Consider the following 25178-nt stretch of genomic DNA (forward strand, 5'->3'; position numbering starts at 1 on the left):
CGTTTCCGCTAACGCCGCCCGGGCCTGGGCCTAGCCGCCACTCCGGCCCCGCGGCGCTTCCGGGCCCGGAAGCCGGCGCTGACCTGGTGCTCGTGTTTACGCAGGAAAGAACTTACGGAAAGGGAAGCGCACGGGCTGGGCCACGACTTGGGAGATTAGGTCACACTGCCATTTCGTTTGGGGATTTTTGTTGTTGTTTTTCTTAAATTGTGCCAGCGTGTGGTGGTTTTCTTTTGACAAACTGCATTTTACGCCTGTCGCATATCGATTACTTTAAAAACATATCAAGCATCCTTGGTGAAAGAGAGGTCGCAGAACTGTCATACGTGTGTACATTTGGAGTTAAAACTGGTTCACTTATTGTAGATGCTGCTCGGTGATTTTGGCCTATGGAAGGGGGCTTAGACCAATTTTTGGTTAATCCAGTGAGCCTGAATACTTAATTCTTTTTGGTATTGATGTGTCAAAAATAAGAAATAGCCGAGTCCTTGTGTCTCCTTCCGCTTAATGTGTAGAATTTTATTTCCTTGAGAAAGCATCTTATATAAAAGGTTGGAAATTTGGGGCTGGGAAGATGGCTCAGTGGTAGAGCACTTGCCTTGCATGCATGAGGCCTTGGGTTCGATTCCTCAGCAACACATAAGCAGAAAAAGCCGCAAGTGGCACTGTGGCTCTAGTGGTAGAGCATACTAGCCTTGAGCTGAAGAGCTGAGGGACAGTGCCGGGGCCCAGACTTCAGGCCCCACGACTGACCAAAAAAAAACAGCATAAACATCTAGAATACTAGTTATATGCTCTTTAGGAAAACTAGTGGAAAGGTGAAAATTGAAATATTGTCAGTAAATCATCTACTACGTGTGTTAACAGTTTTATGGTATTTAATTTCTAAACAGGAAATATAGAAATCCTGAAGAAATTTACTGTTAAGGTGTATATAATCAATCTTGGTATATTTCTGCTCAAAATGATGGATAAAAATTGTGATAATGAGTTACTACTTTAATAATGTTCGTGTATTTCGTTACTTTATTTGATATTTTCACATAACTTACTGTTTTCATGTTGCTATGTTGTATTTAATTTTGGAGAAAACATACACCTGGAATTTTCATAAAAAATGGCAGAAAATCAGTGATACTTTGGTGGTTGTAATCATTTAATACTCAGGCATTTGGAACACTGAATTGTAACATTCTTTCTAGGCATGGAAGTTACTAACTTTCCTTTTTGGCCATTCCTAGGGCTTTCACTCGGGGGGCCTGGGTGCTGCCCCTGAGATTCTTTGGCTCAAAGTTAGCACCACTTCTGGCTTTTTCTGAGTAGTTTATTAGAGTTAAAGAGTCTTAGGTACTTTTCCCTGGGCTGTCTCTGAGCTGTAATCCTCAGATCTCAGCCTCCTGAGTAGCTAGGATTATAGGCAGGGGCCACCAAAACCTGGTTTTGTTTTTTGTTTTAAACCTATCAATGGACAGTGTCTTGGAGAAAGTTGTGATGGACCAGAGTCTGGCTTTTTCCTTTGTAGTAAAATGAATAATTTCATTATAACTAGAATAGCTGCTGGGGAATTGCTCAACCATTCACAACATGTAAGTTGCTATGTATGCATTCAGAAGACTCCTTTCCCAAGGGAATATATTATTGACATATTTTTGCTGTTTAGCTCCATCCTTTATGTTCTACATAGATATCATTTCCTTCTGAAAATGTACAAGTTACAATATAGAGGATACTGCATTGTCTTTAATGGGCTTTCAGATTTGAACAATATTGTAAGCAAGTGCTTTTATTTATTTAATGTTGGGTTTTGTTTATTAGTCTGTCTGAAGTTAGTCTGACCTGTTCAAACTGGGAATACTTTCTTGACAATTTAGAGTTTCAGCAGTAGTTTGTCAGATAATATGTTACCGACTAGCAGCAGTCCAAAAGGACATTTCATTCCAAAAATGTTAAATTACTTCATATGTTGGGGAAGCTGCTCTACCACTAAGCTACAACCCCCACACCTGGGTTTTTAGAGATGGGGTCTTTTGCTGTGTGGCTCAGACTCACCTCAAACAGTCCTTCTGCCTCTGTCTTTGAAGTGGTGGGATACAGGTGAGGGGTGGGGCATGGGTAATTATTAAGTATATGGATTTAGTGTGATTTCCAATAAGAGATTATAACTGAAATGCTTATCAAATAATTAGTCCAGTGAAGCATGTAATTGGGGTCTTGTTACAGTAAGCTAAACTACTGTTGCAATGTAGATATATTTAAGATCCTTAATAGCTTTTGAGTAATCAATCAAGTACATTAACGATCTTTTAAAATTAGTTACATTTAACAAAAAACTTTTTACAATGCAACATTTTACTGTGTACTTCTTGTATAATAAGGAGCAAGGCAGGTGCTGTTTGGGGATCATTTTCCTTAGAAATGATCCACTCAAGCTTAAGGTAGGATTTGAGAAAGCCTGTTGTCTAGTGGCCTCACTAGACAAATGTGAGGTTCTCACATTTTAGTGGCCGTGAATATAGACTGTAAAGACATTTACATTTTTAGAAGTGATTCTTGCACAAAGTAAATGGAAAAGCAGTAGGTGGTAAACAGAAGAACTGTTTTGTTAGTCCTGGGGCTTGGCACTCAGGGCCTGGACCCTGTTCCTTAGCTTTTTCACTCAAAGCTAGCATTCTACCACTTGAGCCACAGAACTACTTCTAGTTTTCATTAATTGAAGGTAAAACTCTCTAGGACTTGCCTGCCTCGACTGGCTTGGACCCAGTCCTCAGATCTCAGCTTCCTGAGTAGCTAGGATTACAGGTTGTGAGCCACCAGTTCCCAGCTTGAAGAGCTGTTTATTGCCAGGTACTTTCCTGTAATCCCAGCTACAAGAGAGGTTCTAGGCCAGACTGAACAAAAACATGAGACCATATTTGAAAAGGGACTAAAAAAAAAAACTGTGGCTCTAGCTCACAATTGATGGAGTGCCTGCCTAATGAACTCAAACCCAGTACTGCCAAAAAAAAAAAAAAAAGAATTTCATATGTATGTTAATTATATATAATATATAGTTTTAAGAACTTTTTTGTCTTTTAATCTGATGATAGTATTAAAGAATTGTGAAATAGCTTACTATTTCCTAAGGCATTGTTAGAACATAATAGTATTGAGTGTTCTAAGAAAAACATGTATGTTTTAGAAAAGATATACAAAATAACAAGTTTAATGTTTGAATAAAAATGTTAAATATTCTTTTTGCTCTTTTTGAGTGAAACATTGTTAAATTCTAGAGTAGTACTAATTCACATTATTTATGTATGTATGTCTTAATCCTTTCAGAAACATTTAACAGTAAGACTATGGCATACTGACTTAAGTTCCTTGTGTATCACTTTGAACCTGAAGTAGGTAGGATCCCTTTTTTCCTTTAGGAAAATTTTATGTAAGTTCCAATGGGTATGACTACTAAAGGTATTTATACAGTTTAAAATTTTACTATTATATATATATATATATGTATGTATGTATAATTATATTATCTCCTTTTTATCACTGAGTCTTAAAATACAGTTGGCTTGTTGTCAGGAAGAATTTAAAAAGGATGGGCTAAGTGCTTTGCCCACCAGAAATACTGATTTAGTTGACAGGAAGTAGAAAACCTAGCTGTTAACACACAGATGGCCAGGAATTAAATGGTTTCCATTGCATTAGGGCACTGATTTTTTAAATAACTTTTGGTGTGTGGTTGGGAAGCAACCTCTGCCTTTTATTTAATGTTTGGGGATTTTTTTGTTGTGGTTGGGAGGTGGGTGATTGCTGGTCCTGGGACTTGGGACTTGGGCATCATCCCTGGCATTCTTTTTCTCAAGGCTACACTCTGAGTGGTTTATTAGAGATAAGAGTCTGAATGACTCATGATCCTTAGATCTCAGCCTCCTAGTTAGGATTACAGGTGTGAGCCACTAATGCCTGGCTATCTCTTATATCTAGCTATCTATTTATTTATTACCAGCTCTGGGGCTTGAACTCAGGGCCTTGGCACTGTCCCTGAGTTCTTCAGCTCAAGGCTAGTACTCTACCCCTTGAGCCACAGTGCCGCTTCTGGATTTTTCTGTTTATTTGGTACTGAGGAATTGAACTCAGGGTTTCCTGCATGCTAGCAAGCACTCTACCACTAAGCTATATTCCCAGCCCCCTTTTGTTGTTGGCCATGAGACTTGAACTCTGGGCCTAGGCGCCGTCCCTCAGCTCTTCACATCAAGGCTAGTGCCTTACCACTTGAGCCACAGTGCCACTTCTTGTTTTCTGGTGGTTAATTGGAGATTAAAGTCTCATGGACTTTCTGCCTGGTTGGCTTTGAGCCAGGATCCTCAGATCTCAACCTCCTGAGTAACTAGGATTACAGGTATGAGCCACTGGCACCCCTGGTTCTCTGCCTTATTAAAGAGGCCAGGGAAACTGGCCATCATATAGCTGCTTTATCACCGTATTCTTTTATTCTTGAGATTAAAATGTCAGTTTTACTCTGAGAAAATAGCTATAATGAAAACTTTCTAAGCTGAAACTAACTTGTTACCTGTTAAAGTAAATGGCATGTCAGGCACTTAGGCTGAGATTGAGGATTGTGGGTTCAAAGCCAACCCAGGCCAAAAAGTCCTCGTGAGACTCTTTTATCTCCAATTAACCACTCAAAACCCGAAAATGGAGCTGTGGCTGAAAGTAGTAAGTGCTAGTCTTGAGCAAAAGAGCTCAGGGACAGCACCCAAACCCTGAGTTCAAGCCCTAAGACCCACTAAGTAAATAAGTAGTATAGGAGGGGGTGTGGATCATTGTGTAGAGCATTTGCCTGGCTCTGGGTTTGATCCTCAGAACCTCCACATGACCGAATATATATATATATGTTATTCTGGAAATTGTCTATATTTTTGTTGTCCCATGAATGTTGGAAACATTTAAAACATGGTATATTATAAATTTAAGTAGTTGTTAGGGTGATACACTATTTAATGAACAAGTTAAAATAGTATATATGCAGTTCTATGTTCATAACTTTTTTTTTAGGATGCAAGTGTTATACCTTTATTTTCTAGCTGGTAAGATTTTTCTCATGTCACTATTCTGTTTTTGCTTTTTAGTGATTCACCTTTGCCAGTCTCATCTCGTGTCTGCTTTGTTAAATTCCATGATCCAGACTCAGCAGTTGTGGCACAGCATCTGACAAATACTGTATTCGTTGACAGAGCTTTGATAGTCGTACCATATGCAGAAGGTTTGTGCTTTGTTTAACTACCTATATGGGCATCATAAGATGACCATCTACCTCAGTGTAGTTATAGAATGAGCATTAGTAGCATGTTAAAATCTTAAGTTATTAACATTTTGAAACCCTTGTTATACTGCAGTCCATAAATCTTTGCTTGCAGTATTTTTTAACTCTAAAAATTAGAAATCAGGTATATTTACCTTTTATTTTTAAGTTCATTCCTAATTTTGACTCCCTAAGATCTACTTAATTTATTGTTAAGTTTTATTTTTAAAGTCCTTGAAGGTAAATGGTTCACTCCATATACACCTAACAGAAACCTTCAAATAAATGCATGATGATGTTTTTCTTTTAAATAAATGACTAGGTTACTTTTATTTCTTCAGTACTAACTTCCTATTGGTAACTTGGGGCAAAAAAAAAAAAAAGAAATCCCTCTTTGTATTCCAGTATACCAAGGGTTACAATGGATTTTTTTTTCTTTTTTTCTTTTTTTTTTTCTTTGGTGGAAATTGAAGATTTCCTGTAGCTTAGGTGCCAGATGGGCACTGGGTGTTTTGTATTTATGCCAGATTTTCTTGTTCATTCTTGTTATATTTTCTAGAATATCTCTAAATAATAAATTCTTCTCTCTGTTATTTGTGTGTGTGATTTTTGTAGTGGAGAAGGCAAATGCAAAACCCTTCCAGATGACTGAAAAACAGTGGGTCCTCTGCAGCTACAGGGGATTCTAGACATTAACTAAAGGCCAGCAAGCACTCAAGCCCCCCAAGTGTTTTCCTGGTGTAACCATATGTTAACTACATTTTCTCTCTTTTTACATTTTAGGCTGTTAAAGTAATTTGACAGAAAAAAATGCAGGTTTTTTGGACCTATAAATGCCACTGTGACGAGACAGCACTATTATGCCATTTTGTAAAATTTTCTAAGGCATATTTTATAATTAGTTTGTTCCCAGTGTACTGCTACTTGATTTGCTTTTTGGTAACTATAAATTTTTATCAAAGAAATCATTGACATGATAAGAAACTTACTGGATTTTAAGTTTAAAAATTAATATACTGACCAGAATTTACCTGCCTTACCCTTGTTTTAGTAAACTGGTCAGTGGAAACAGTCTTGTTAAGTGTTGAATTTAGATGCGATCTTTGAATACAAATGTTTAGATTTGCACCATACTTTGTAAGAGTTGTGGAATGTCTAAACTCAAAAAAATTACCTTTGGTTTTCAAAAGTATATTCGAGGTGGGTTAAGGCATGCTATATCATAACAGTACATCTATTTCCATAATAAAGTGTTTGAGCCCAATTTTATAGTTTTTATAGATATTTTGATTTTTGAGTTAGTATGTTTGGGTTCAGCAATTTCTTTTATGTTAGTCTGCCTGCTGTGTGATAAGACTTGACCACCAAAAAAAAAAAATTTACAGAATTCAGATTCAAGATGAGAAAAATATACAGGTGATAGGTCTTACAACAAAGGTCATATAATGTAATTTACAAAATGTTATAGTTAATCTTTAATTTTAATGAATTCTTTACTGGCTAAGTATTATAGTTCTCAAGCCTGGGACATAGTACAGTATATCATAACTGGTTTTTATAAGTAGTATTAGACCACAGTCATTTTTGTAGATTAGTCTTGAAAGTGAAGTTTGGGGGATTATATGTAGAATTGATAGAAATATTTAGCTTAGAAATTTATATTTGTTATATTTATTTGTAGTATGATATGCTGTATTAATGTTACCTCCTCAAGTAAATTGATGTATTCAATCCCTTTGTCACCATTCACTCCAGTTTTAGCTCTTACACTTGGGTGTTGGTTGCTCAGTGTTTTAGAACAATAGACACAAAGTATACGGTAAGGTATAGTCTTAATTGGTAAGAATGAGATAGCTAGATTTTGAAGGGACTCTTAATAGTAATGAATTTGGGGGATATCTAGGTTCCTTGGTTAATGTTTGTTTCTTTTGTCTGTTTCTTTTTTCTTTCATTTCTACACATTCATGCAGTATTTCATGGTTCTATCAAAGCAGCAGTAAAAAAAATACTCTTGACGCATGAAAATTAACTGGTGAGGGGCCTCATTGCTATTTTTAAATTGTAGTTTTATTTTTAAATAGTCTTTTTTAAATCAGAGGATCAGATGCATGACTTTTTTTTAAATGGATGCAGATCTTCTATCAGGTGTTTTACAATAAATTCAAGAGGATTTTAGTTTGCCAGAAATGTTGCAAATGCACTAATTTGAGTAAGATGTTGATAATATATCCTCTTGAGACATAATTTTGCATGCAAAATTATCCCTTAATCTTCATAGGTTTGTTAATATTGATGCATTAATGCCCTATATCTAAATGATCTTCTCCCCCTCCCCTCCATAACTCTTGGTATCTAAATTGATGACAGCTCTGACACAAGCAAGATAACAGTGCTGTGTAGTATACATTTGTTTATATTATCGGCACTTCTCAGTATAGGTGGAAGGAACCATTACCTTTATTTAACAGTGGTTTTTCTTTTTTGTTGTTGTGTTTTACAGTTCTTTTCCCTGGTTCAGCCTGAACTATATACCAGGCCCTGCTGAAAATACCACCCAACAGTTTTCTTCTGCAGCTTATCCAGTTTCTCTTAAGTGCCCTGTACATATTGTATGTTTTATGATGAGATGCAGTTTCTTAATATGTATTACAGAAATACTACTGGTATTTGCAAATATGTAGTTTAATTGTATTATTGAACTCTCATTTCGGGGGCTTGGGCACATTAACAGATTAATCCATCTGTATAGGGCTTTTGCTGTTGGATAGAATTTAAATTGTCTACATAAATTGTCTTAGGACCCTTAGATTTTATCTGAATACACAGATTAGGCTTTAAAAACAGACATATATGTCATTTTTGGCTTACGGAGTTTGGCTAAGTTAGCTTTTGAACTGACACTGTATAGCAGCATTTTTTGGTATGGGTTAGCATGGCACATGTGGGGACATAAAGCATTTTACAGGTAAGGAATGTGCCATGTTATTTTACCTGTTCTCTCTTTCTCACTCACTTCCCCCCACACACACATCCAGTGTGTATTCAGAGACCTTCAGAAACATTCGTATTCATGAATCAGCAAAAGCCCTACGCTTGATTCCAACAGAATATTTCCTTTACATTTCTTTTCTTAAATTTTACAAAATTTGTATGGTAGGTGTAAAGAAAATCATAGTAACTGTACCATATTATTAACCCCTAAATCAAACTTTTTTTGTCTTGTGTATCTTGATTTTTCTGTGTGCTTTATAGTGAAGCAGCCGACACGAGTCGTTGTTCATAAAACAGCTTTTGAAAGTTGAGAGCACACCCCTGGAGAACCGACTGTGCTTGCTTACGTTTGGTTCATGACTTAAAAATCGAGTACAGGTGATGAAATCTTGGCAGTGTTAACAAACAAGTAGTGTGTATTGTGCTATTTTTTTTATTCTAGAAACTTAACCATATGTAGAGAAAAAGGAAACAAATTTTCACACATTGAAGTTTCATTCTGACATAAAATTAATAATAAATAATCATAGAGATCAAGCTTTATATTTTAGCGAACATAAAGTACTTTCAGCAAACTCAGGTGGTGTATCAGGGAGACATTTTCTGGGTGTTTTTGTGTGTTTTCTGTCTTACAAGAGAGTGTGTTCTCATGCATGGATGTTTCTCTGCAGGAGTTATTCCTGATGAGACTAAGGCTTTGTCTCTGTTGGCACCAGCTAATGCAGTGGCAGGTCTTCTGCCTGGTGGTGGACTCCTGCCTACACCTAACCCACTTACACAGGTAGGTGCCTATTTGGTTGTATTCCAACTGGATAAAAGTACTTGGTTGCCAGACATTAGTTTAATACTAATTGAAACTAAAGCTAAAAAGCATACTTCTTCTAGAGAAAGACTTCAAATTACAGAGTTCTACATGTCACTTAAATAATGGGTTAGTCCACTTGATTAGGACACCAAACTGTACCATAGTATGCACAATGAGCCTTAACATAAGGAATAAACTGTTAGGAGATTACTTAGGGGAAATCTAAGGAATACCAGAATATTGTATGAGAAACAATACTGTGAATCAGAAGAAACATATATATAAGTCAAGAGACTTAGGCTTCCTGCTTAATATGTGGAGAATTTAAATCTCTGAAAGAGTAGATAGAGAAGTTTAGGTGCCCATAGAACTTGTAAAGCTGCTCAAGTAGATGGCTGTTCAGGTAGTGTGCCACTTAAAAGTACAACAAAAGTCAATAAAAACACAAGCTTTAACACATGGCATTTCCCAAAATACTTCATATAGTCCTCAGCACTGGTAGTACAAAGCCAGAAAGAAAGTGGGTTTGAGTCTCTAAGAAGCAGTAAATATAGTTGGCACACCTGAATATAGTGAAACAATTTGCTTTTCAAAATCTAGATTTTATAAATATGGAATATTTTGTACTATTATCTGTCCCTTTACAGAAAATAACTGTTGCTGTTACAAAAGCAAAAATAAAATTGACATAAATTACAACTTTAATGTTTGCAGATTGGCGCTGTTCCATTGGCTGCTTTAGGAGCTCCTACTCTTGATCCTGCCCTTGCTGCACTTGGGCTTCCTGGAGCAAACTTGAACTCCCAGGTACAGCTTACCTACACTTCAGTTTGTGAGCTGTTATTATAGGAAAGATGCTTTCTTTTAGTTTGTATACCAAGAGAAGGCCTTAATTTCTTTCTTCCTTTCTTTCTTTCTTTCTTCCTTTCTTTCTTTCTTTCTTTCTTTCTTTCTTTCTTTCTTTCTTTCTTTCTTTCTTCCTTTCTTTCTTTCTTTCTTTTTTTGTTTTTGTTTTTGTTTTTGTTTTCTTTTCTTTGTTCCGTCCTGGGGCTTTAACTCAGAGCCTGGACAATATCCCTGAGCTTCTTAACCTCAATACTAGCCCCTAGCCCTCTACTACTTGAGCAACACTTCCAGACTTTTCTGAGTGGTTTATTGGACTTTCCTGCCCGGCTGGCTTCAAACCAATCCTCAGATCTCAGCCTCCTGAGTATGTAGGACTATAGGTGTGCATCACCAGCACCCATCCCTAGACTTTAATTTCTGTACTGAAAAAAAAAAAAAAAACTACTAAGGCTAGCTCATTAAAAAGAGACTTATTTGGCCACTACATAATTTTTCTAAAATTTTTTTCATATAATTCAAGGTAGAAAAATAATGCTGGACACCAGGGTCTCACACCTGTAATTCTAGCTATTGGAGAGGCTGTAATCTGAGGGTGGTTGGTTTGAAGCCAGCCTGTACAGGGAATTTAATGAGATTCTTATTACCTCCAGTTAATCACCAAAATTGCTGGAAGTGCAACTGTGGTTCAGCGGTAGAACACTAGCCCTGAGCAAAAAGAGCTGCGACAGCACCTAGCCCCTGAGTTCAAGCCCCAGGATTAGCACCATAAAAGAAGAAAAGGAAAAAATAGAAAATAAAATGCCAGGGAATGAACACATCACATCATAGAGTCATGAAAAAATGAGAATATGCATTCATAATTTTTCTGTCTTTTTAGTTTGATGGTTTCAGAGTTATGTTGAAATTCGGCTTAACCTTTACTAAAGTCCTTGGTTTGTAGATATCTTGAAATAGATTAGCTAATAAGTTGTTTTGTTTTCTATATTTCTTTTTATCAGTGTTAAAGAGGTAATTCTACAAAATCTAGACTGTTTAGTCTCAAGCTTCAAATAAATAGCTTTGGTAAGGGTACTTGATATATTAATACCGTAGCCACTTGGTTTCTTTGATATTCAATGTGAGTACCGAAAGAATCACACATAGATTTATTTAATTCTATTGGTCAAACTTCTTCACAGACCATCTTTTTAAAGGATGGTCCCAGAAGATTTTTCCAGTACATTACAATATACTGAAAAGACTAAGGATCATTTCTTGTCTTACACAATGTCATTGCTTATGTTTTTGGTTTTTGGCAGTCTCTTGCTGCAGATCAGTTGCTGAAGCTTATGAGTACTGTTGATCCCAAGTAAGTATTTTTTTTTCTGGCTCCTTGCTGTTCCTTTGTGTCAAAGTCTGAAGAAAGTTACTTTGTTTTGCTTTGTTGATGAGATCCTTTTACTAAGAAACTCAGGGTAGCCTCAGATTTGCAATTCTTCTGCCTCTCTTTTCCACTATTGGGATTATCACACCACCACACCCAACAAAGAAGGAAGAGTTAATTTTGATTTTTATTGGGAGATTTTTTTTTAGGGTGATAGTTTTTATTAAGTTATACTGGGGAGGAGGGATGATTTCATTGTGACATTTCCATGCATATTTACAAGGTATTCCTATTAGTCTTCCCCTCTGTCACAAAAAGAGTTCAATAGCAAGAAATTTACTAGGCTTGGGGATTTAGCTTAGTGGAGGAGCACTTGCCTAGCAAGTGCAATGCTCTCAGCTCTGCAAAAAAGAAAAAAAAAGTTACTTATTTTGATGGCATCTCTTACATATTTGCTCAGAAAAAATAAAAACAGCTGGAAATCCACAAAGTCAATGAGTCCCATGATGGTCTTCATAAGTTTTTAAGATCAGAGTCTGAGCCTTAAAGATAATGAGAGAGAAACAAAGCTGAGAGGGAAATCATCCCCACACAAAGAAGTGCATGTTATCTGTAGTTAATAGCCAGTGTGTTTAAAAGTGCTTTGATACATGCTTTCATGCAGTAATTGAAATTTTTCTTGTAGCAAATCTCATATAATGAATTTTTTAATTGGTACTTTTTTGGTAAACTAAATTTGAATTGTATACTATTTTTCCTTACGTTGGTAGAAAAAATGAGAAACATTGGGGTGAGAGGGCACTCATTTGACTTTTGTTAGTGGGGGCTTTTCTTTAAAATTTACCTTACAGTTAAGGAAACAAGCATGTACCTACCCCCAAGCTTATAAAATATCACCAGTATCATTAAAACTCTCTGCGTATCCATTCCTGATAACATTTCCCACTCTCCCCACAAATAACTATTGTACTAAATTTGGTGTCTATAATTTTTTCTTACATGTGTAAACCCTTAAGGGGCATCTTTAGCCTTGCCAGTCAGGATTTCATGTGTAACTTTGGTCGGCCATTGGCCACTGCCTCAGTTTCTCCCCATCTGCAAACTAAAAGGTAACGCTTTCCCCAACAAACTTAAGATGTCATAGAAAGTTTTTAAATCATTTAAAGTTTATTTTTGCCATCAGCACATTCTTTTATACTAGCATTTCTCAAAATGTGTGTTTATGGAACACTGATGGATGTTGAATTTCTTATTCCAGAATCATTAAAATGGAGATGCCCATTGTAAATATTCAAATCAGTTCTATGTGCTATACTATATATTGTTTACTAAAGTTAAAGAATCTTCCCCCTTTTCAAGGATTATTTTACTTGAAGTACACACTTAATATTAAAAATCTTTCCATTCTCAGTTGTTGATTCTGTTTTAGGTTGAATCATGTAGCTGCTGGTCTTGTTTCACCAAGTCTGAAATCAGATACCTCTAGTAAAGAAATAGAGGAAGCCATGAAAAGAGTACGAGAAGCCCAGTCCCTGATATCTGCTGCTATAGAGCCAGGTAAATTATGATTGTTGGCAAAAATGATGGTGAAGAATAAGTTAAAGTGTGTGAATAATGCTCTAGTCATTTTTTTCCATTTTCTAAGCTGTCATAAAATATCCTGTAATGAAGTGCCACTGAGACATTTCTAGAGATACGTGAAGACATTTCTGGTTGTCACACTGGTACCAGTTACCAAATGAGTAGATAGGGCTGAATATTGCTATATATGCTGTAAGTAGGACAGTTACCCACAATGATTGAGCCAATCTAAAATGTCAGTACACCTAGGCTTATTTAATACTTAGAATAGTACTTTGGGCTTTTAATCCCTTTGTTTTGTTTTGTTTTGTTTTGTAGAAGTGATTTGCTTTTCTCTTTTTGCATGGTAGGTGCTAGAGAACAAATCCAGGTCTTTGTATCTGCCAAAGAACTGCTCTTAACACTGCTCTGGATTGTCAGTATAATTGATAAATTGATACCAAGTGCTTTAAATATATCATTTAATCAACAGAATGCAAAATAATTAGTTGAAGAGTATTAGAGATGCACTAGCTAACTCTAGGACATACTATGACTACTTCCATGACTGATAGGACTTCTGTTGGTTGTTTTCTTTGAGACAAAGTCTCACTAATTGCATAGAATGGCCTCAAATATATGATAGTCCTACGCTTCCTATATGCTCAGATTATACATGTGCACCACTATGCTTGACCAAAAATATTTTACAAACTACTTTAAATTTTTGTAGATCTTTTATTAATAGTGACATTCTCAGTAAGTTTAATCCTATTCACTATAAATTGTGAAAGAGCTGCTCATCCTTACTTGATGATCATACAAGTATGAAAAGTGGTTTATTTTCTCTTGTAAGTCTTAATTTCAAGGAATCGCATAGGTTTTATGTTAAAACTAAGAAATAACGCAATTCTGTTATAGATGTGTTTCCTACACAAAAATACCAGTAAGAGGATTAACTGGCCAACAGGAAGAAGGCAGGCTTACTAAAATCTAATTCTGTAACTGCATAAATCAAGATTTTCTTGATTAGGCAGCCAGATCCTGAACCTGAATCTGTTTATTAATTGGGATATAATTTATCCCTGAGTATTTATTTTAACACAGAAGATCATAGAAGTAAGTGGTAGAGAGAAGATGAAGTTTCTCCTTTGAACCCCAGACATGTACAGACAAGCATGCATTATAACATTCTGCTAGACCAATAATAAATCTTCATATTTGTATTTATTGTGAACTTACACAAAATACTTACATTTAATGTGTTTAAGAATGTGCTATTAGGGCTGGGAAGGTGGCTCAGTGGTAGAGCGCTTGCCTTGCATGTCTGAGGCCCTGGGTTCGATTCCTCAGCACCACATAAGCAAAAAGAAAAAAGCCAGAAGTGGCACTGTGGCTCAAGTGGTACAGCACTAGCCTTGAGCTGAAGAGCTTAGGGACAGCGCCCAGGCCCAGAGTTCAGGCCCACGACCGGACCAAAAAAAAAAAAAAGAATGTGCTATTAATATAGAAACATGAAAATTAAAGCTTTACACATTTAAAGTTTTATTAGAAAAGCTGAATATTAAGGTAAATTCTATAAATAACTCCTATGCGATCTCCCTACTAAGTGGATTTCTAAGTATTTCTTTTCTATTAAATCAAGATAAAAAAGAAGAAAAAAGAAGGCATTCAAGATCAAGGTCACGTTCTCGGAGGAGGCGAACTCCCTCATCTTCTAGACACAGGTTAGATTTGTAGATTACACAAAGGTTATTGCTGTTGTGTTGTATCTTAAATATTCCTTACTCCTTAGTTCCTGGTTAAAGTGTGTTTGATTAACAATTGCTGGTAGCAGGGTATGGGGTAAGTGTTGACATATATATAGGGGAAAAGATGTAGAATAGACATTTCATACTGTAATACCAAAAAAACAATCCATTGGTGGTAGGGAAAACTACTAAGGAGCTGAGCACTATATTAAGAGAGTGCTATGGAGAAAACTGAACTTGATACTTTCTAGGTATGATTTTTCTCTGGTCTCCATATGACTCACCTTCATGAATATGTATGGTTTTGTGAATACATTATGTATGTGTATGGAAGTAACCTGAGACTTACCAAGTACTTTGAAAAAGGATGGACTAAGTATAACAGGGGATTGATTTGTTCAAAGTACACTGTATACAACTATAGAAGTATCACAATAAAACACCCTTGTTCTATTAATATATTCTATTTTTTTAATAGTTAAAATAAACCCAGTGATGCTGGCTCATGCCTGTAATCCTGGAGCTACTCAGGAGGCTGAGATCTGAGAATCATGGTTCAAAGCCAGCCTATGCTTAAAAGATGGAGACTCTTGGGCTGGGAAGGTGGCTCAGTGGTAGAGCACTTGCCTTGCATGCTCGAGGCCCTGGGTTCGATTCCTCAGCACCACATAAGTAAAAAACTGGAAGTGGCGCTGTGGCTCAAGTGGTAGAGCGCTAGCCTTGAGCTAAAGAGTTGAGGGACAGTGCCCAGGCCCAGAGTTCAGGCCGCACGACCGGACCCAAAAAAAAAAAAAAAAAAAAGATGGAGACTCTTAGTGCCAATCAACCATCAAAAAGCTGGACGTGGACCTGGGGCTCAAGTGGTAGAGTACTAGCCTTGAGCAAAAAAAAAAAAAAGCTCAGGAACAGTGCTCAGGCCCTGAGTTTAAGCCCCCCATGCACAAAGAAAAAAATAACCTATTCACTCTTGTTCATGTAGGTTATAGTTGTCTGTTGATTAAATTTTTTTTTGTTTTTTTAAATTTTTTTATTGTAAAGATACTATACAGAGGGTTACAGTTACATGAGTGAGGTAATGAGTACACTTCCTCTTGAACATTGTTACCCCCTCCATTGTTCCTACCATCCCCTCCCTCCCTCCCTCCCTTCCCCAAGGTTCTTTTTTTTTTTTTTGATTGTGATTAAGTGATTACTTAATTTCCGGAAATTCACAGTAGTTGTCTGTTGATTAGATTTTTAATAAAACTCAGTTAACTCCATGTTTGCATAGCTCTAAAGTACAACTGATGGAGAATGACTTTCATATTTCTAATGCTTAGCTTACTAGAAGATAATTATGCATATAATATTTGGCAGTGTAATTGGTAAACATTTAGAAAAACTGGTATTTTACTAAATCTTAGGTGTGAATAGTTAGAAAAGAGAATGGGACTTTCATAGTCTTGTGACTTAGTAGTACGTGTTGGTAAATGTTAAAACTTAACTAGTTTCTGAAATGTAAATTACATTGTAGAACTTTCTTCTTTTAAATTAAAAATCTGTTTCTCTTAAGCTTTGAATGGGTCCTCCCCGTAGGCATAAGAAGTCTTATAAAACTGCAGGTGGTCAGTCATACAGGTGTCTTTCTATATAGCCATTTTATTAATAAGTATCAAATGATTTATGTTTTCCATGCAAATTAGTACTCAAGAATAGTTTTTAATACTCAGTAAAAATTTTCACTGCCTGAAGATGCTTACTGAATATGACATTCATTTTTTTTCCTTTGTCACAAATGCATATAGAAATGCCAGTGATAAATCTAACAACTACTAGAACAGTTCATTTACCTCTACCTTGATTTGTGGAGAGGATATGGAGAATACCACCTCCACTCTCCATTGCTTCTCCATAGAATGTCTGCATAGTAATAACTTTGATCTTACAGACCAGTGAAATCAGGAGTTTTGGAGTACCCTGGATTCTGCAGTTTGAAAACTATCAGTTTTTAAAATGTTTACCAACTATTTCAACCCTCAAATCTCATTTTACTTACTTTGCTCCTTTTTTATTTAGTTTAGCTTAATTGTACTCTAGTTCTAGTTTGAGCCCATCACTGGCTGTCAGTTGTTTTTGCCAGTTTCAGCTTCACCTTATATGTCCTTTCACCACTTGACTCTTGGCTGATAATCTACACTCCCAGGAATTATTTTCCATTTTATAGAGCTGCCGAAATCTCTTCCTATAGAAATGTGTTTCTACCAGAGATTGTTAAAATTGCGTCAGATATGGCTGAAAATAAGACATGGAAATAAAAGTTTCTTAATCAAATTCAGTAAGACAGTACTGATGAGTTTTATGGGCATATTTTTTATGGATTTAATAGTAATCAAAGCTATATAAGCACATCATACATTCTGCTCAAGCACTAGTAGCTAGAATTACAGGTCTGAGCTGCTCGTGCCCAGCTTTAATAACAATTGAGTCACTGGGCGCCGTTGGCTCACACCTGTAATCCTAGCTACTGAGGAGGCTGAGATCTGAGAATCACAGTTCAAAGCCAGCTCAGGCAGGAAAGTCTGTGAGAATCTTATCTCCAATAAACCACTAGAAAACCGGAAGAGGCGCTGTGGCTCAAGCTGTAGAGAGCTAGCCTTGAGCTGAAGAGCTGAGGAATAGGGCCCAAGCCCAGAGTTAAAGCCCCACGACCAACAAAAAAAAAAAATACAGTTGTGTCTTTACAGCCATTTGTTACAGTAGAGTCCCCATATCTTTGCTGAAACAGCAGCCTCAGAGACATTAGATACTACACTTAACGTGTATGGTTTATAAATGAGAATTGAACAGATCTTATCCATTTGAGTCAGGTTTTTACTATGTACTAGCCTAGAACTAGCCCAAGCTAGCTACTAATTTGCCATCTTCCTGTCTCATCTCCCTGAGAGCAGTGATTATAGACATTTCCCATTATATCTGGATACAGTCTTTTCCATTTCTAAAGTATCCTTTCTCTTTACATATAATGAAAAACAGGCAGAAAGTTTAGACCATATTTGATATCTGTCATTTAAAGAGGTTGAGTGGTTGCTGGAAGTTGGGTAATCAAAAGTATAAACACACTGAATCTTATTTTTAATGATTTCTTAGAGGAATGTTTTAAGACAAAAAAGATAATCAGATGCCAGGTGCCTCTGGCTCACGCCTGTAATCCTAGCTACTCAGGAGGCTGAGATCTGAGGATCATGGTTCAAAGCCAGCCCGGGCAGGAAAGTCTGTGAAACACTTACCTCCAATAAACCACCCGAAAACCAGAAGTGGCGCTGTAGCTCAAGTCTTAGAACGCTAGCCTTGAGCTGAAGAGCTGAGGGACAGTGTTCAGGTCCAGAGTTCAAGCCCCACAACTGACAAAAAAAAAAAAATCAGTAACAACATATAAAGGTTATGTTAAATGTGCCTCAACAGATGGAAATAAGATAGCCTTACTGAGTTGTATTCAGCCTGTAATCATGAGACTTGTAGTGGGTGGGAAAATGATGTATTAATCCTGTCCTTCAAACTAGGTTGCTTAATGAAGTCCTTGTACCAAAAAGGAAATAAGGATTCTTTTTTTGGGGGGGAAGGGGTCCGGTCGTGGGGCCTGAACACTGTCCCTAAGCTCTTCAGCTTAAGGCTAGCGCTCTACTGCTGAGCCACACCACTACTTCTGGCTTTTTTCTTTTTGCTTATGTGGTGCTGAGGAATCGAACCCAGGGCCTCTGGCATGCAAGGCAAGCGCTCTACCACTGAGCCACCTTCCCAGCCCCCGGAAATAAGGATTCTTATCCTCGAGAACCCAGTGGTAGAGCTAAGAATTTTTGTCAGTCATGGACTTGAGCTCGGAATCTGGACACTATCCCTTAACTCTTGCTCAAGGCTAGCACTCTACCACTTTGAGCCATAGTGCCCCTTCTGTTCTCTGGTGGTTAATTGGAAATAAATGTCTCACAGACTTTTCTGCCCAGGCTGGCTTTGAACAGCAGTTCTCAGCTCTTAGGCTCTGGAGTAGCTGATATCACAGGCAAGAACAATCAGCACCTGGCTGAGAAGTATTTAAAAAGAATCATATAATGTCATGGAAATATTGAAGGAAAATGAGTACAAAGCATTTGTACTGAATTATATGTGTAAGGCCTACATTCTTTGGAGTTTAATTGAAATTCAAGTGGAATACAATTCAGGAAATAAACTTGCAAGGCCTATTTGGAAAGTATGTAGTAAGTACAATATGCATGTTTGATAATAGACAGATGGGGAATCAAAAAGATACATGTTAGAAGATAATGTGATTGTATAAAATAATGCCAGCAAGAGAAGGGATTATTTATCTTCTTTTTTTGGGGGGGGGGGAGTCCAGTCGTGGGGCCTGAACTCTGGGCCTGGGTGCTGTCCCTCAGCTCTTCAGCTCAAGGCTAGCACTCTACCACTTGAGCCACAGCGCCACTTCCAGCTTTTTTCTGTGGTGCTGAGGAATCGAGCCCAGGGCCTCAGGCATGCAAGGCAAGCGCTCTACCACTGAGCCACCTTCCCAGCTCTATCTTATATTTTTAACCTGAAAAGATACAGGTGTGGTGGACATAATCAATTGAGTCAAACATTAAAAAGTGAAGAATTCTAAGTATTAAAGGGGTATTAACTTTTCTAAGGTATTAAAGATGTTCAGTGACAGCAACTGGAGGAGGGGGAACTATCTCCACTTTATATTGATTCTTAGTGTGTCTGACATGAGCTGAAATATCCACAAACCAGTCTTTTTTACATTTATATACATGTATTACTTCCTTATACATTATTAGGCGATCAAGAAGCAGGTCCAGGAGGCGATCACATTCTAAATCAAGGAGTAGGCGACGATCCAAAAGTCCAAGACGGAGAAGATCTCATTCCAGAGAGAGAGGTAGACGGTCAAGGAGCACATCAAAAACCAGGTATAGCATTGGGTGAGAACACAAAAGTATAAGAGTTACTGACACCCCCAGATAATATGCTACTAAATAACAAAAGACAAAATGTAAGGAGATAGAAGTTGAAAAGGTACAAAGCTACTTAGGAATTAAGTAGACTGACGTTTGGGGTTTTTTTTGTTTCTTAGAAACCTGAAGTCCTTGTACCAAAAAGGAATTAAAGATTCTTTTCCTCGAGGATTTTGTTTATTAAGAAAGCAATAAATACAATTACATGGAAAGGACTTTCCTTAAATAGTGGCCATTTGCTATTTATTGTTGGGACAGGTATAATTAACCTGCATTCTGAAAGGTTTGAGTAGACTCAGTGGACTCAATTGTTTCAGTTTCTTGTAAAGAATAATGTATAAAGGTTAGTGTGAGGGCTAGGTTGTAGCTCAGTGGCAAAGCACTTGCCTAGCAAGTGCCACGTCCTGGGTTCAATCCCCAGTTTCAATACAGAAAAAAAGACCCAAAAAAAGTTAAAAAAAAGAAAAAAACGGTTAGTGTGAGTTGTACAAGTAGCAACTATTTTAGTACAGAAGGACCAACAACAAGGTCAGAAAAGAGGAGACAGTTCATAAATGGCTTTGTTGTTTGTGCTTGATCTAGGAAGCAACTGTAGCAGGTTCACAAATGATGAGGGAGGGAGTATTGTCAGATTTGTTCAGTCATTTGTCACTTAATGACAGGAAATAATGCCAAGAAATGCATCATTAGGCAATTTCTTGGTGCAACCACCAGAGTATACTTCCACAAACTACAATGGCTACAGTATCACTGAGCAGAAATTTAGGACCATATATGTGGGTCAGTCATTGAAGGAAAACATCCACATGCAGCACACAACTGTGCCTGGAAAGAAGTCTTCTAGGTATAGTACATGAACAGTTTGCGAAGGGTGTGATGAAACTCATTAGAGATCATTAAGAGACAATTTAGAATCTCAAGAGATTGTTATTATCTAAGACATTACATGAATTATTAACTTGAAAGGAAGGATAACTACACTATAGCAAGATGAGCAGGGAAGGAAAAGGATGAGTTAGAGGACATAAGAGTAGCACAGAAAAAAGGAATATTCTGATTCCAATTTTTTTTAATACAGATATGTGTTTAGAACAGAAATACATATTGTCTACCCCCTATTCAGATTCTTGGATATAGCAGATTAATGATGGAGTACTTAAAAACAAATTTATAGAACCACTTTTGAGATAGGGTTCCCAGTGCATTATGATTGTCACTGGGTAGTCCAGAATGTATTGCAACAGAAAAAGATAGGAAGCATTGCTTAGGCCTTCATACATCCTATGGAAGAATACTGGTGATAATCAGTGAATGATACCAATAATTAAGAGAGAGAAGCATAAGCCAGGTGCCCAGCTATTCAGAAGGCTAAGACCTGAGGATCACAATTCTGAAGCCAACCCAAGCAGGAACGTTTGTGACACGCTTATCTCCAGTTAACCACCAAAAAGCTGGAAGTGGAGATGTGGCTAAAGTGGCAGAGTGTTAGCCTTGAGCAAAAAAAACAGTTCAGGAAAGCACCCACACGATGAGTTCAAACCCAGGACTAGCACAAAAAGAGAAGAAGGAAGGGGGAAAAGATAGAAATAGGCAGAGAGGGGTGGGGAAAGGGATGATAAAGTATCTAGAATCCCATTATTAATCTCCTGAAATTTACCACAAAATACTAGCCAACAATCCTAATTATTTTCTTAAACAGTAAAGTACTTCATTCTATTACTCAAAGAAATTAGACTTTTAAGGAAATATCTTTCTGCAAATAAGTCACAGAAGCTATAGTTCCTAAAATACCTACCAGAATAACAAGATTAGATCTGATTATACTTTTAAGTTGCTATTTGCAGCACTCCATAGAAAGAATCATTAGCTTAGTCTTCTTATGCATTATAAATTGTTTATTTATTAGAGATAAAAAGAAGGAAGACAAAGAAAAGAAACGTTCCAAAACACCACCAAAAAGTTACAGCACAGCCAGACGTTCTAGAAGTGCAAGCAGGTAAGATTTCTATGTTCCTTTATAAAATCAGCCTGTGGACATGAAAATGTGTTCCTGAACTTTAAATACTTAAATACTTCAGTGTTAAAAATAGATTTAAATAGTTGAGTTTTAATAGCTAGAGCATAGTGGAATATTTAGACCATTTATATTTATCTTGTCTACATATTAATAGACAAGAATTTTGTGTTTCTCATACTGTGGTTCATAGATGAATGGAAAGCAGTATAAGTTGTGATTTATTCCATGTCTAGGCTACCTTATATTTTTAAACTATTTTAGTGAAAATTGAAATAGAATTGCAAACTTCACAGGAAACATTTTTTGTACTTCCTTCAGATACTGATTATATATACTTTCATACAATTTCTTTCTTAACTTACTTGATGGCTGGGAATGGTGGCACATACCTGTGATCCCAGCTTCTTTTGATCACAATTTGAAAAGTTAGCTACTTTAAAAAACAAGCCCAGAGATATGTAGGCTCAAAACACTATTGTAAAACAGGTATTACAGTCAGAAAAACCATGTTATTAGAATTTCTAGTAGAGCTAATGAGATCATACTATATTTTAAAGCCTAGTTTGCACATTTCTGATTTTAGAGAGAGACGAAGAAGAAGAAGCCGAAGTGGAACAAGATCTCCTAAAAAGCCTAGGTCTCCTAAAAGAAAATTGTCTCGCTCACCATCCCCTAGAAGGTAAAAGATGTTTAGTATTTAGATCTCTTGTAATTCTCAGAAATCATGTTTTAAACCATCCTACTATTACATAGTTTTCCTTTTTAGTAATTAAAAATGTTCTTTGTATTAAGACAAGAAGTACATGTTTGGATCAAGCATTTCATTTTACCCTTAGAACAAGGTTGCAATTTTTCACCTACATTATGTATGTATGACTTGTATCTTTATTGCCAGTGTTTGCCACCTTCTGAACTCCAAAGTAATCTAAGCAACTAAAACTTTTGCTCCACTTCAGAATGAAACATCTTAGGTTTCTTTAAAGCATTCTTTAAGCACATTTTTAACTGATTCTAGACATAAAAAGGAGAAGAAGAAAGATAAAGACAAAGAAAGAAGCAGAGATGAAAGGGAACGATCAACAAGCAAAAAGAAGAAAAGTAAAGATAAGGAAAAAGATCGGGAAAAAAAATCAGAGAGTGATAAAGATGTAAAAGTATGTATACAAATTCGTTTATTTTGTATTCGGTGTAATATTGGTAGCTTTGAAATACAACTTTTCTTTGAAGAAGCTTATTTTTTTTTATTCTCCTTGGCAAAGCAGGTTACACGGGATTATGATGAAGAAGAACAGGGCTATGACAGTGAAAAGGAGAAGAAGGAAGAGAAGAAATCAGCAGAAGCTGGTTCCCCTAAAACCAAGGAATGTTCAGTTGACAAGGGAACTGGTGATTCAATAAGAGAATCCAAAGTGAATGGGGATGATCATCATGAAGAAGACATGGATATGAGTGACTGAAAATTGCCTCTGTGGGAATCCAGCTGTACACATGCATCAGTGTCATTCCTTTGTGTGATTTTTAATGCTGTAATTGTTCATCTCAAACTTAGATGTATACAGCTCAAAATTACAAATGGTTATAAAGTTTCTGATACTGATACTGATAGTTATTTACATCAAAAAGCTTTCAGAAAATGGTAACCAACTTTGTCATGGTGAATCTGAGTAACCAAGCAGTTTTACGAAAAGCTGCATGCATCTACAGCAGGCATGGATTGTTTATGTTGTATAATCCCTTTTATTAAGTAAGTTCACTTATAGTAATTCTAGAATTTGAGTCATTGCTGTAATAGAGCCATGTAGGGAATGCACTGATTGCATGTTACTGTGGCAAGAATATCCTAAATGTCATTAAAAATCCTCCAACATGATGGATCTACTTATGGTCTTGTTGACATGACAAATTAACATTCTTAGAGCTACATCTGGAAACAAATTTGAAGTAGATAATCCTTTAAGCCTTATGGCTAAATTTTGTGGCTTTGTTTAACTTAGAAAGGTTATATATGCACTAACCTTTTTTATGGCTAATTAGTCTTTAATTACACAAACAAGATTTCAGATGAAACTTCTCGGTGAGTAAATAGCAAAATATTTTGAAGTAGAATTATATACTTTTCCATAGGTGTTTAGGATTTTTTTTTCCCTGCAGTAATTTATTTCATATTTGCATCCATGAAAGCTATCAACTTATCCTGCTGCATCTGTTTAAAAAAGAAAAAAAAAGTTTTCTTGTCCTGATTTCAGTTTTCCACTTTGGTTTGTTTTAAGCTCACTCTTGAGGGAGAAAAAAAAAAAGGATAGTGCATTTTTAATTGACTTTCACAAGCTTTTTAAGACAAATTACTTGATGATGTACTTTTATTTGATCTCAAGTTGTATAAAAACCAATTTGTGTTACTCTTACTGCATAGTAATCTTATGCACAGTGATTCCATGTTATATGCGTAGTTAGGTAACTGTTTTCTTAGTTACAGGATTTCAAGCTTCACTTTTGTGCAGTTAAAACAAAAGTAGGCTACAGTCTGTGCCATGTTGATGTACAGTTTCTGGAATTGTTTTACATGACTTTGATAATAAAACCCTTAAACTTATGTTCATGTTCCTGTAAAACTGCATTTGTATTTATTCACACTATTGAATTGTATGACATTTACCTCATTTTACAAGTTCTATCTACATTTAAATACAGTACCACAAGATGAAAACCATCAGCTTAGTGATAATTGTCCTAACACCAAATAACTTGTCTAGAATTATCTTTCTTTCTTCATATTTTTGTGTGGGAATTGGGGTTGGATAATAAAATGAACTTTAGAATAAATGATTCTACATATACATAGTAAATTTATATTTTCAGTGAAATATAAATATTTGCCTTTTCTGAACTAGTATCAAAAGTTAATATGTATCTATTGTATAAGTGGTATAAACATTTATGAAATATGAGTAGTGTTGGGTGGCTGAGATTATGGGAAATCAATACTTGGAATTGTGGCCTTTTCTAAGTTTAAGGTGATTTTTTTCTAAAATTAAAATGACATTTAGAAAAGCTGTGTTTTTACAGTTTGTAGTAAAGATTTTATCAACAGGAATTTTTCTTTTAGCAAGTGTAGGAAATTAGTAAAAGGTGTGAATAATCATTACATTTTTTTAAGTTGAATGCAAGTATTTGTTTAAATTACAGAAACTTTTAGTCAATAAAGGTAAACCAAGTCACACGGCTTTTTTTTTTTTTCCTTTATGCTGGTCTGGGATTAGAACTGGGCCTGAGTGCTGTCCTCTGAATTTTTTTGCTGAAAGCTAATGTTCTACCACTTGAACCACAGCTCCATTTAAAGATTTTTTTTTTGGTGGTTAACTGGAGATAAGTCTCAAACTTAACTGCCCATGCTGGCTTCAAAACCAGAATCCTCAGACCTCAGCCTCCTTAGTAGCTAGAATTATGATCATGAGCCATAGATACCTAGCAAGCATGCCCATTTTTTAAGTCAGAAACAACATTGACATTTTCACAGTAAATTAACACTTATAAATCTCTGAACTCAAACATTCAATCCCTTTTCTAAAA

At 36.2% G+C, this 25178-nt stretch overlaps 1 protein-coding gene across 6 annotated transcripts in view; it reads left to right on the plus strand.

Moving 5' to 3' along the window:
• The window catches only part of Srsf11 (serine and arginine rich splicing factor 11), a 37454-nt gene extending 13253 nt beyond the window's left edge, over positions 1 to 24201 (plus strand). For 3 of the 6 annotated variants that reach the window (XM_070006940.1, XM_070006941.1, XM_070006937.1), the window contains 11 exons: positions 5115 to 5248; positions 8950 to 9059; positions 9798 to 9890; positions 11228 to 11277; positions 12722 to 12849; positions 14498 to 14579; positions 19415 to 19546; positions 21498 to 21587; positions 22171 to 22287; positions 22624 to 22762; positions 22868 to 24201. In XM_070006940.1, the coding sequence (XP_069863041.1) occupies positions 5115 to 5248; positions 8950 to 9059; positions 9798 to 9890; positions 11228 to 11277; positions 12722 to 12849; positions 14498 to 14579; positions 19415 to 19546; positions 21498 to 21587; positions 22171 to 22287; positions 22624 to 22762; positions 22868 to 23065 (1273 nt within the window). In that variant the 3' untranslated portion in view covers positions 23066 to 24201. The remainder of the gene's footprint in view (positions 1 to 5114; positions 5249 to 8949; positions 9060 to 9797; positions 9891 to 11227; positions 11278 to 12721; positions 12850 to 14497; positions 14580 to 19414; positions 19547 to 21497; positions 21588 to 22170; positions 22288 to 22623; positions 22763 to 22867) is intronic. The other 3 variants (XM_070006942.1, XM_070006944.1, XM_070006943.1) reach the window with 3 other exon arrangements.
• Positions 24202 to 25178: the final 977 nt, after the last annotated feature.

This window comes from Dipodomys merriami, unplaced genomic scaffold (assembly GCF_024711535.1).
Source record: "Dipodomys merriami isolate MVZ:Mamm:240054 unplaced genomic scaffold, mDipMer1.0.p SCAF_7, whole genome shotgun sequence".
NCBI lineage: Eukaryota > Metazoa > Chordata > Mammalia > Rodentia > Heteromyidae > Dipodomys > Dipodomys merriami.